Source organism: Hemiscyllium ocellatum, chromosome 34 (assembly GCF_020745735.1).
Source record: "Hemiscyllium ocellatum isolate sHemOce1 chromosome 34, sHemOce1.pat.X.cur, whole genome shotgun sequence".
NCBI lineage: Eukaryota > Metazoa > Chordata > Chondrichthyes > Orectolobiformes > Hemiscylliidae > Hemiscyllium > Hemiscyllium ocellatum.
Genome location: NC_083434.1, coordinates 31,048,509 through 31,060,439, shown reverse-complemented (window position 1 = coordinate 31,060,439; position 11,931 = coordinate 31,048,509). Strand labels below are relative to the sequence as shown.

Sequence of the window (11,931 nt, the reverse complement as noted above, 5' to 3'; positions counted from 1 at the left end):
TTTTTATATCCAGCTAAGAAGGCAATGGAGTCCCATTTTACTGCATCATCTGAAAGACATACTTTTGATAGCACTCCTTCAGTGCAGCACTTGAGGGTCAGCCTTGATTATGTCCTCAAGTCTGCAGAGTGGGACTTTAACTTACAACCTTCATACTCTGAAGTAAGAAGCTACTTTATGTAACTTTTGCGATCACTGGCAAAATCAAGTTATGATCTATTTGAGGCTCTATATACACACATTAAAGTAGCTTGAATGTGAGGCAACTTGGCTCAGGCATAAGCACTTGAAAAGAACAAGCAGCACTACCATTGTTGAATCCTCTCTCAACATCCTGGAGAATAATGTTTACCAGAAACTGAACTGAACCAGTCATATAAATACTTTAATGATGTGAGCAAGTCAGAAGGTGTGAGTTCTGTGGTGAATAACTCACATATTGACTCTACAAAGCTTGTCCACGGGAACAAGTCATGACTGATAGAATTTTCTCCACTTCCTTGAATGAGTGCTTCTCCAACATGACTCAAGAAGCTCAACATCATATCAAATTACAAAAGTGTTACAGAGCAGAAAGAGGCCATTCACCCATCCTGTCAACATCAACATGCCAAAGGAGCACCATCACCTACTACCAATCTCCTGCTTTACTCTATACCCTTGCACATTATTTGAATTCAAATAGTCATCCAATATCCTTTGAAAGACTTAATTCAACCTGTGTCCACTACACCTCTGGGCAGTGCACCCCATACCCTAACTACACATTGTGAGAAAAAAATGTTTTTCTCAACTTTAATTTCATTTATTTTGCAAATTACTTGAAACCATTGGTTCTTGATCTTTTTACAATCTGAAAACAATTCTCCCTATTTAATCTATCCAGCCCACTCATGGTTTTTAAAACCTCCTAGCCTTTTTCAACTTCTTCAATCTAGATTCCAGCCTCGGGTAACTGTGTGGAATTTGCACATTCTCCCTGTGTCTGCGTGGGTTTCCACCAGGTGCTCCGGTTTCCTCACACAATCCAAAGATGAGCAGGCCAGGTGAACTGGCCATACTAAATTGCCCACAGTATTAGGTGCATTAGTCAGGGTAAATATAAGGTAGGGGGATGGGTCTGGATGGATTACTCTTTGGAGGGTCAGTGTGGACTTGTTGGGCTGAAGAGCCTGTTTTCAAACTGTAGGGATTCTAAATTCTAATTCTAAATTCTCAATCCTAGTGAGGACAAAATTACTGTCTTCAACAGTACTCCATCCGTTAAACTCAAATACTCACTCCCTGCACCAGCCATGTGTACCATTTACAAGATGACTCCATCAGCTAGTCGAGCCTCCTTCAACAGTATTTTCCAACCTGTAATCTTTACCACCCAGAAGCATTTGGACAGCAGTCACGTGGGACCTTTGAGTTTCATTCCAAGACAAACACTATTCCGACTTAGAACTATGTTGCTGTTTTCTCATTGTTCTTGGTCCAGAATATTGGAATTCCCTTCCCAGCAGCACTGTGGGTTTGCCAAATGGCAGTCGATGGCCTAGTACTATTATCACTGGACTGTTAACCCACAGACCTGGTAATGTCCTGGGGGCCCAGGTTCGAATCCTGCCATGGCAGATGGTGGAGTTTGAATTTAATTGGGGGTGGTGTGGGAAATGTAGAATCAGGGGGTTATAGATGACCATGAATCCATTGATGATTGTTGAAAGAACCCATCTGGTTCACTAACATCCTTTAAGGAAGGAGACTGCCATCTGTACCTGGTTGAGCATATATGTGACTCCCAAGCTGCACAGATATGTGTTTGACTGCTTAATTGCTGTTTGGACAATTAGGGAGGGGCAATTAATGCTGGCCTAGCCAGTGACACCCTCATTCCATGAATGAATTTTAAAAAGGGGACCGCAGCATTTAAAGGACTGCTTACAACCAACTCCTCCACTGCAATTAGGGACAGACAACAAATCCTGAACCAGCCACCAAACCCCATAACTCTCAAACAATAAAAAAACCCTGGATATCCATTGATCATCCTTAATGTTCTTCCAACTGTTCCAGCAGTCTTTCTCTGGGTGTACATCCTGACTGGGCTGCTAGAATTGATTTTGGTCCAGCTATAAAACTGTACAGAATTTACTGGAGACAAGTATTATTTCATGCATTGCAATCTCTCAGTTTTTCATGCAGTAACTATGTGTTCCTTGGCATCTAGTTAGTCATTTTAATGTAAAAAAAAATGCTTTGTTCATAAACTACACTTTACAAAACATGTCAAACTAGACATTTCAGAAAATACCACTTTTCTCAATTGAGCACTTCACACATTTGGGAGTCTGAGTCCAAATACAAAATCATGACACTAATCATAGATTCTATCACAAGCACGGGCCCTGCTGCCTGAACTGCTGGGCTCTTCCAGCACCACTGATCCAGAATCTGGTTTTCAGCATCTGCAGTCATTGTTTTTACCTTGTTTTTACCCTGCAAGTTACCAGCTCATTGGTACACTGTGACTGAAAGGCCTTATATTGGTGGCTTTTCACCTGCTGTGCTTTTGAAAGCGTTTGTTCTCTCTCTCCTGACCCTTACAATGGAAGACCTAGTTGAATTGTTTCAGCTGAAGTGATAACCCTCACGATCGATGGACTCTCCCAGAATTTGCATCGCGAAGATCAAACAGTTGACGAATTAAAATATATTAAAATACTTATGCAGCGTTTGTCAGGTCAAAATGAACGAGCGGAGGAGAGGCGAAATCATCAGTGGTTACAAACCTGACTTATACACTTTATGCAAACCTTCCATCAGGTTCGACTTCGCTTTAAAGTCAAATGTCACTTAAAGCATTCGATGGAGGGAGGAAAATTAGGGTTTTCAAAAAACAAGGCGGACCTTAGCTCTGCTGCCAAAACACAATTCATTTTAAACGCAAATTAAACAAAAGTCAATCACTTGGAAACGAGAGGGCTCAGGTAAATTATTCAATTACACAAGTGATGTAAAAGCACCGTTTTGATTCATAATTCGCCGCCTGCAGTGGGCCAGAAAGGAGATTATTGGACCTCCCCGATACTTGTTGGACCATCTCCCTGGCGCCACAAAGCCTCAATATAAATAACAACTCCAAAAGCAAGTCTTCAAGTTCTCTTTCACAGACACTTTTCACACAGGCAGATCATTCATCTAAACTGTGTTTACAGAAACTGGGAATCTTTCTAAAATAAACGTTTGCGTTTTTTTAATTGCTGCTTTGAATAAACAGTCTGCCCGGCCTCAAAAGTGCAAGTATGCATATACGTGTGACATTTACTAAAACTTCACCGCGTTACACCCCAGCCATTTCAAACAGGTTGCACCAGGTATTAACCAAACCCTGCTACTATCTAAAGGTGCCTCGTCAAACCGCAATGGTGTCAGAGTACAATCACCAAATGGCAAGATCACCTTCCGACCCGCCGCCAAACTGAACACCTATCCAGCACAAACCCCACTCTATCGCCGATCACCCGTTTATTATAAACCCTATGCTCATTTAACCCTATGCCGTGGTTATGTTGCAACTCGTCCGAAATGCCACTTTTTGTCAGTTGCCAACAACAAAAAAAAAATGAAATTGCATTCCTCTAAATGAAAGAGACAGTCGACTCATGTGCTATTGCTAACTCTCAGTGTGTGCTCTGGGAGTGCCTACAAAAGTGGTTAAACAAGATGGGTTGGTAACTGATTGGAGAAAACTCAAGCGGCCGTGAACTGCTGAGGCAATATTCAACGAGACTGGCTGCTGAGAAATACACCTGTGCTTTTGTATCAGTCTGTATAGTATCTTAAACCTTGTGTCACTTCCGTGAGCTTTATACACCGGTGATTGTGTTTGTTCCGTTTATTACCAACTTGACTTTCAAACGCAACAAGATCGTCATAAATAAAGCGTCAAAATCTGTGGACAACAGCTCAGGACAAATGCTAACATTTCTGGGTCTCGAGAAGGGTTGAATCAAATAGATACAAACACAGAAGTTGCTGGAAAAACTCAGTTGTTTCGGGTCCTTGTTCTGAGGAAGGGTCACGGGATCCGAAACGTTTACTTTGATTTCTTTGCACAGATGCTGCTCTGACTAGATTAGATTACTTACAGTGTGGAAACAGGCCCTTCGGCCCAACAAGTCCACACCGACCCGCCGAAGCACAACCCACCCATACCTCTACATATACCCCTTACCTAACACTACGGGCAATTTAGCATGGCCAATTCACCTGACCTGCACATCTTTGGACTGTGGGAGGAAACCGGAGCAACCGGAGGAAACCCACGCAGACACGGGGAGAACGTGCAAACTCCACACAGTCAGTTGCCTGAGTTGAACCCGGGTCTCTGGCGCTGTGAGGCAGCAGTGCTAACCACTGTGCCACCGTGCCGCCCACCTGCTGAGTTTTTCCAGCAAACTCCTGTGCCTGTTTCTGATTTACAGCAACCGCGGTTCTTTAGGTTTTGAATCGGTTTGTCTATTGGATGTCAGTGGCTGCGAGTAGCCCCTGACTGGCGAGTATTCCGTCCGGACAACAGGGAAGTGTGGACAGGCGGTCAGTGTTTACATCAAGCTCTGGGCGGTCTTCACGTTTACGCGTGGTTGGTCTGAAGCAGACATACATACCAGAGAAGTATGTGCATCAGCTGCACCCGAGACTTTGATGTTGCGATAGGATTCAACTTGTTTACATTTTGATCTCATTGACTCGGAGCTCTGAACATGAATGGTCGAGAATGGTGTTGGGAGTGGGGGTGGGGGGGAGGAGGGGTGGCAAAAAAAACCTTATAGAAACCCTTTTTGATGTCCTAGGAGCGTGAGGGAGCATTGAGGCCTGCGCACCCTTAAATTGTCCGCACATTATTAGGTTTACACGCCCGTTTCCAGCAGCAGCCCTCATTGGATACCCACATTGAAAATCCACCACCTTGTCCGTTCCTGGCTCCTATCTGATGTCAATACATTCCTCCTTAAAATACTATACACCGGGTACCTGCGTGGGCGAGATGTATTCAGTGCTAGATAGAAACTGCCAGCTGATTCACTTTTGCAAGCGCCCTTGAGCAAATTTCAACGATGAATGTACCTCTGGTTAATTTTAATTCTTGGAGATTAACTAACCTGGAAGCATGGTAACACGATGCCACGTGTTTGCATCCGTCGCAATAATAGAGAAAATAATTAAAAGGGAGGCTTTTATTTAATTTACTGGACAGCTACAGAGATGGTCATTTCTTTTGTTGGGAATTAGTCTACGAATCATGAATTTCACTCGGAGCAGAGTTGTTCCCTGTTAACATGCGTTTAAAGAAAGAAAACGGTGAAAACTTTTTTTTTATTTTTAAAAAGAAGTCTATACTCGCTGGCTGAAACGTGTAAACAACCTGGTTTGGCTCCGCCCCAAACGTTTCAAGTCAAATCGCGTTTCATAATCTGATCTCCCACTCTCTCATTTCAACACGCACAGGCGTTTGAGAGAAGAATTAACAGAAAACATTTCTCACGCGAATCCGATTCTCGTTATTTCACTGGATTCACCTCCCCCCGAAACCGTCGTTTCCCCCCCCCCCCTTTCTTTTCAAATGGCAGAGATGGAACCCAAGCGACTGTCAAATCAGTGCACGCCAGACGCTAATGGGGTTTGTTATCAAAGCTTTTATTTTACAATATAAGGCTCATGCGTCTTTTAATAAACAAACCTAACAAAAAAAAACTACACACAAAAACATCACCTGCTTACATTGGCAGTGGTCCCGTCTTGAAGTAACAGTAAGAAGATCTATCAAACTCATTCACTCGATTGGAGCATTGTCATTAATTAAACCGTTTAAACCCACAACATTATAAAGCCTATCTGGTTACCTCTTGTTTGGAAATCACAATTATAAATATGTTTTTTAAAAAAAAATCACGTTAGCTACTTATTTGGCACACAGTGATGCCGTCGTTTGACGCAGGAATTCTGATAACCAGTTGATCACACGTTTATTTTAATTAAAAAAAACTACCTGTTCAGAAATGAACTTACTACAATCTCTGTAATATAGTGTTCCTTTAGGTTTACCAGACCAACTGGCGTTTGTCGATATACAGAAGAGCAAATATAGGGGACAAATGAAATTCCAACCAAAGTGTTTGCCAGGTCCACAGCGATGCTCAGGGTGAGAAAAGCAACAGAGGAACTCGATTCAAAGTTCTAGAAACAAAAGTGCAGAAAGAGAGGCTCAATTTCTCTCCCTCTTTTGGAGTTTGTTCTTATTAAAGTCCACCTTCTAGACGATGAAAGACTCGATCTTGTAGGGGTGGTAGGTCTGAGGGTGCATCGCCGTTGGTAATCGGACGCCGGGGAAATTCCCCGTGCTCGGAATCGTGTCCAGGATGCATTTGGAGCTGGTGAAATGAGAGAGGCGGGGGGCCAGCACTCCGGGCTGGGAGGCGGCAGCGAACCGGTAAGGCTGCAGCATGGAGTTGGCAGCCGGGCTGATGGGGAACAGTGCTGGCACCGGGCCGGAGGGACCGTAGGTGAGGAGAGGGTAAGGTAGGGGTGGTCTGCTGGTCCAGAACAGCCTGGGAGCGCCGTCCACAGGCACCTTGTCCTCCCGCCTCTGGAAAGGCGTGCTCAAGATGCTGTCGATGGCAAACGAGCTGGAGAACTTGACTCCTTCATCCTTGCTGGATGCTGAAGGGATGAGATCCAGGCGTTTGTCCCCCGGGCCGGCTTCCTTGAGGAGCTTGCGGCCAATCCGCTTCCTCCGGCGGCGGAAGACCCCGTCCGCGAAGGTGTATTCGCTGTTGGGATTCAGCATCCAGTAGTTGTCCTTCCCCCAGGGTCTGGACGGGTCACGGAGCACTTTGACGAAGCAGTCATTGAGGGACAGGTTGTGGCGGACAGAGTTTCTCCAGCCAGTGTAGGAGCCACGGAAGAAGGGGAACTTCTTCATCAGGTAATCGTTAATCTCAGCCAGGGTCAGGCGGCCGGAGGCAGAGTCTCTAATGGCCATGGCGATCAGTGCGATGTAGGAGTAAGGGGGCTTGGGGCGCCTGGTGTAGGTTTTGCCCTTCCCCTCGGAGCCCGGGTTGGTGGGAGCCGGGCTGTTGGCTGTGCAGTCCCCATCCGACCCCAGCTCCTCTTCCACCGACAGGGGCGAGGGGACACTGCCTTCCGAGTCACTGCAGACCGTGGTGGCCTTATCCACGAAGCCCCTCTCGCCCAGAGCTTCCAAGTTCATGGTCGCTGGTATCGCTGACTTCCACAGAAAATCCCGAGCAGGAGGATCACAGGTATCAATGACTTCAGAGAGACTGAGAGAGAGGTTACGTTACACACACAAAATAACAAAACAGCAAACGGGAATAAATGGCTCCTTTCCCACTCTCTCCACAGCTTACTCAGCACCCTCAACCCGGTCTGGTGAAGTGATTGAAAAGCGGAGGTCGCTTTCTGTTCAGTTGAGGTTGTTTTGTTTCTTTTTGCTAAAGTTTCAGGCGCCCAGGTAGTTGTGTCATGACCACCCCCCCACCCCAGCAACCCCCTTAAATCTCCAGAGAATCCCAGAGACCTGTGTCATATCGCTCCTCGATCCAGCCATCTCTTCACCTCGCAGAGGGGGGGAGGGAGGATCCTGAGGGGGGGACGGAACCCGAGAGATTCGTTTCCAAATCTTTCCCCCCCCCACCCCCCTTTCCTGCTGCCGCCCCTCACCCCTCCTCAGCCGTGGACCCTCATTTGCGAGACCATCTGCACAGGTGGCGGGAATTTGGAAACTTAGTCGCTTAAAATGAGGAATGCTGTTGTGACTTAATTTTGCAGTACCTTTCCAATCACCCCTCTACACCTGTTAGGTGGATTCTCCCTGAGCCGCTGTATAGTTTGAACAGCGTGAAATCGACTCGGGCTATTTCCTGAACACTTACAGTAAATAAACCAGAAGGCGTGGAGGAAGGGTGCGGAAACAAAACATTAAAAGACGGAGCAAATGCCACTAATATTACTCTCCTGTCCCTTTGTTATTAAACAGGAATCCCCTGCCCCTGAGAACGCTGAATCATTTTATCCCTCACTTCTGCACAAGTTGATTCCTTTCCATGTGTATTTCTTTTTGGTGTTGCTAAATAATCTGCTGTGTGCGTGAAACAATGAGGCCATAAACACCTGCAATCATTCATTGATCTGCGGAATTGGTAGTTATTCTTTACAAACGCGAGGAGGTTAGACAGCGATAGCGAGGAAACTGTGGGCAAGTGCGCGGGGGAATAGCTCGGACTGTCGGACTCTGGTAAAGGACGGGGGGCCGCAGGTTACCCTCTGACGCTTTTGTGTAGCACGATCAGCAAGTCTGTAAAACACCACCGACTTGCGTTTACCGTCTCATCCGGAGGGACATGGTCGACAATGGGTTGAAATGCATCTTCTGCCCGCTCTCTGACTGACTGTTTATGGATTTGACAGTGTCAAAATCCGCTAGTGCACGTGTGTGGCTTGCAAGTGTCAAACTAAATCTTTGTGTGCTTTTCATTTTATACCATTTCCGGGGACGAGTCTGTGCCCAATTAGTTTGTCAACACTTTTCCTTCGAATTCAGTGATGGCCTTAATTCCGAGATCAAAGAAAACGGAATTCAGAAATATTTACTGACATACACAGGCTATTAAACTCCACAACAAACTGACATGTTCCAAATCATCATTCAAGCGGCTGTACCTCTAAGTATTTTCCTCCTCGCTAATATCACCGGACAAGTATTGTTCTTGCCTTCATTAGGTCAACGGGACGCAGGGAGCATGCCTTTATCCCCTGGAAGTGCTGCACTTTAATGAGGGAGACGCTGATACACATTGCCTTCACTGTGGGCACTGAATGTTGTGATCGCCAATGTATGAAGCAAGAGTTTCTCACTCCAAGAGTAATCGAGTCTACCCGGGGATGTAACATTCCGCTTACCATGCTGGCGTGAGCGGAGGAGACAGGTACATCAGCGGGGCTCTGGAATGTCAGGCATTGAAAAACAATACTGGACTTATAGATTCTGGAGGATAGGCTATTCAAAGGAAGTGAAACATACGAGTATACACCACCATACAGCGGAATGCGTGACATTAGGAGGACACACGAAGCGTCAGTGCTATTCTGCAGGACATAACTATATCTACTTCTGTCAGGTAGAGGAGCTCCCCTGATACGATTGTTGAATTGGGAGACAAAACTTTTCCCTGTGCACGCTTTGCCATGGAGGCTGCAGTGCTCAGTTACACATCTACTGATCAAATTGAGGTTTTCAGACACTTCCTTTGACCTGGACAATACGAGGAGACTCCTCTGTCGGCAACAGGACAATTAATTTCACTCAGTACAATTTCCTCTTTACCGCTGTCCTGAGTAGCGTACTAAGCAGTGGGTGTGTCCTACACAAATCTAATTCGTGAAATCTGTTGCTTTCGCTTTTTTGGTTTGTTGCAGTGGCAAAGCAGTGACCCTCGTAATTCCATCCATGGGCATAATGGTCTTGTCCCATCTTAACCAGTATCATAGTAATTATTGTCCCTGGAATTCGAGATTGCTTCCCTCAGTGTTCTGTTTCTTCCAGCTTTACAGTGAAGCACAGGTATTTGTCATGGGCAGCTTAATAAAACAAAATCAGTCAGCAATATGTTGATGTTGCACCTAATTAGATGCTGGTGCATTTTGAAAAAAAAAGATGGCTTTTAAACAGACTTAAGTTAAATGGGAGAATGCTTGCAACATGTTGCGTTTAGAATGAATGGAGTACTGGCAGTTCAAAGTCTCCATTACGCCTGGTCCGTTTGGAAAGTAGCATCTTCCTGGCAAGTGGAAATTGCAGGCAAATTTGTACAATGCTTCACTCAGCACAACCGCAATTGCAATTAAAAGGGTTCTTGTAATTAAAAGTAAAGTCAGAGCCTCAGAAGACTGCTCTCTCACCAAAGAGAGATGACTGAGGTTGAGTTTAACCTGAAGGTCACCATACCACAGGCAAGGCTGAGAAAGCAGAACCTTCATGGTAACCACAGCCGGTGCAGGAATCAAGTTGTTGGCATCTCTTTTGCACCACAAACCAGCCATCCAGCCAACTGAACTAACTGACCCATAAAAGTGTGCAGGGCCAGGAGGTCAAGTCTAGGTCTAGTCCAGAAATCCGATTTGCTGTGGAGGTATGTCATAACATTCCCTGACAAATTAATTTTTAAAAAGAACACAAGAAAAAAGTACTTCACTTTCCCAATAGGGACAACTTATGAAATTGATTTATGACCAGGCTTTTTTGCAAGATCTCTATTGACGTTTCAGAGTCTATACTTTGTGAACTCAATTGCCCTCCAAAATTTTGAGTGCATAATTGAGGATGAGTACCTGACTGTGAACAGCCCCATAATGTATATTGATGATCCATGAAAACATTGAAATAAAATACATTGGCAGTTGAATTACAGAAAGTTCTATAAGGCCTGTAATCATCACAGGAGACAAAATACGCAACCCTGCCAGGTAAGAGGGTCTCAGATTAGATGACCAGAAACATGTTTGAAGAGATATGTGCAGGTCAGGTGTATTGGCCATGCTAAATTGTCCACAGTCAGAGGGGGGTGGGTTACTCTTTGGAGGTCGTTGTGGACTTGTTGGGCCGAAGGGCCTGTTTCCACACTGTAGGGAATGTAATGTAATCTAATCTAATCTAAGATAAATGTTTAAGAGCTATAATCGGGTTATAAAGTCTTCACCATTTCCTCGAGCAGCTCATTCCATACACGCACCATCCTTTGTTTGAAATAATTATCTCTCAGGACCTTTTTAAATCTTTCCCTTCTCACCTTAAACCTATGCCATCTATTTTTGGCCTCTCCCACCCTCAGAAAAGTCCTTGACTATTCACTCTATCCATGCCCCTCTTGATTTTATGAATCACTATAAGGCTTGCAACACCCAAGCCAATTCAGCGTCTCCCAATAGCTCAACCCCTCCAGTCCCAGCAACATCCTGGTAAGTTTTTTTCTGCACTCTCTCAGGTTTGACAGCATTCTTCCTATAGAAAGATGACCAGAATTGTCTGCAGTATTCTCAAAGTATCTTCTTAAAACTGTAACCTCTCTGGATGCCTTGGAATGATAATACATTGATTCTGTTGATCTGATGTGGAATTATGGAAAAATTCAATACAAAGGGCAGAGGCTTCCAGGCCTGCTTTGAGCTTTTGGGAAGGCAGGCATGGGAACCAAATTGGGTGGGAAGCAAAATTCCAGTTTCCCAGTGACCGTTGACAGATTTGCTATCTGATTCTCAGATCCTTTCATACAGTTCAATCCACCCTGATGGGGAACTTCTTCTGCGTTCATTATCATTGCCAGGAATACTCCCCAGGCCTTTGGAATCATGTTGATTGGTGCAATTTTGTTCAGCAAAACTGGGAAACGTGTGCTCACAAACCCAAGTTTATGTGAGGCCTAAAGATGGAAAGGAAGATATTGAGGCAAAATATTACAGGCAAAAATAATTCTGATGACTGTCATCAACATAAAATTTAACTCTCGGCCAATTACTGTACTTTCAAGACATGCCCACAAATACTGCCTGCCCAGCTGAGATTTTCAGTTTTTTTGCATATGCAACATTTCACCATTGTTGTGAAGAAGTGGACCACTTTAGAGAAGAATTCCAGAGCTTTGGACCTATGCAACGAAATCAGCTGCCAGTGATTAAAATTGGGAATGGTTAAAAGGCCAGAAAGAGAAAAGCACAGATATCTCAGAGGTTTGTGGCATTGGAGGGATTTGCAGAGAAGGGAAGGTATTTGTTAACAAGGCTGCAATGTTGACTGGAGTGCAATGCAGGTTAGCGAACATAGGGATGCTATGTAGACAGGACTTGGTGCTAATGCTAAGGATGAAA

The 11,931-nt window shown here is 44.8% G+C and overlaps 1 protein-coding gene across 5 annotated transcripts; it reads right to left on the bottom strand.

Annotated features, from left to right (window-relative positions):
- Positions 1–5,664: 5,664 nt before the first annotated feature.
- On the bottom strand, positions 5,665–8,825 carry foxq1b (forkhead box Q1b). 5 transcript variants are annotated; one of them, XM_060850064.1, is made up of 2 exons: positions 8,731–8,825; positions 5,665–7,331 (listed from the first exon to the last, which is right to left on the bottom strand). In XM_060850064.1, exon 2 carries the CDS (start codon positions 7,256–7,258, stop codon positions 6,302–6,304), a length of 957 nt encoding a protein of 318 aa, XP_060706047.1. In that variant the 5' UTR covers positions 7,259–7,331; positions 8,731–8,825; the 3' UTR covers positions 5,665–6,301. The 5 variants fall into 5 exon arrangements, with proteins under 5 accessions (XP_060706047.1, XP_060706043.1, XP_060706044.1 ...); XM_060850060.1 differs by lacking the exon at positions 8,731–8,825 and adding an exon at positions 8,394–8,428; XM_060850061.1 differs by lacking the exon at positions 8,731–8,825 and adding an exon at positions 8,182–8,281.
- Positions 8,826–11,931: the final 3,106 nt, after the last annotated feature.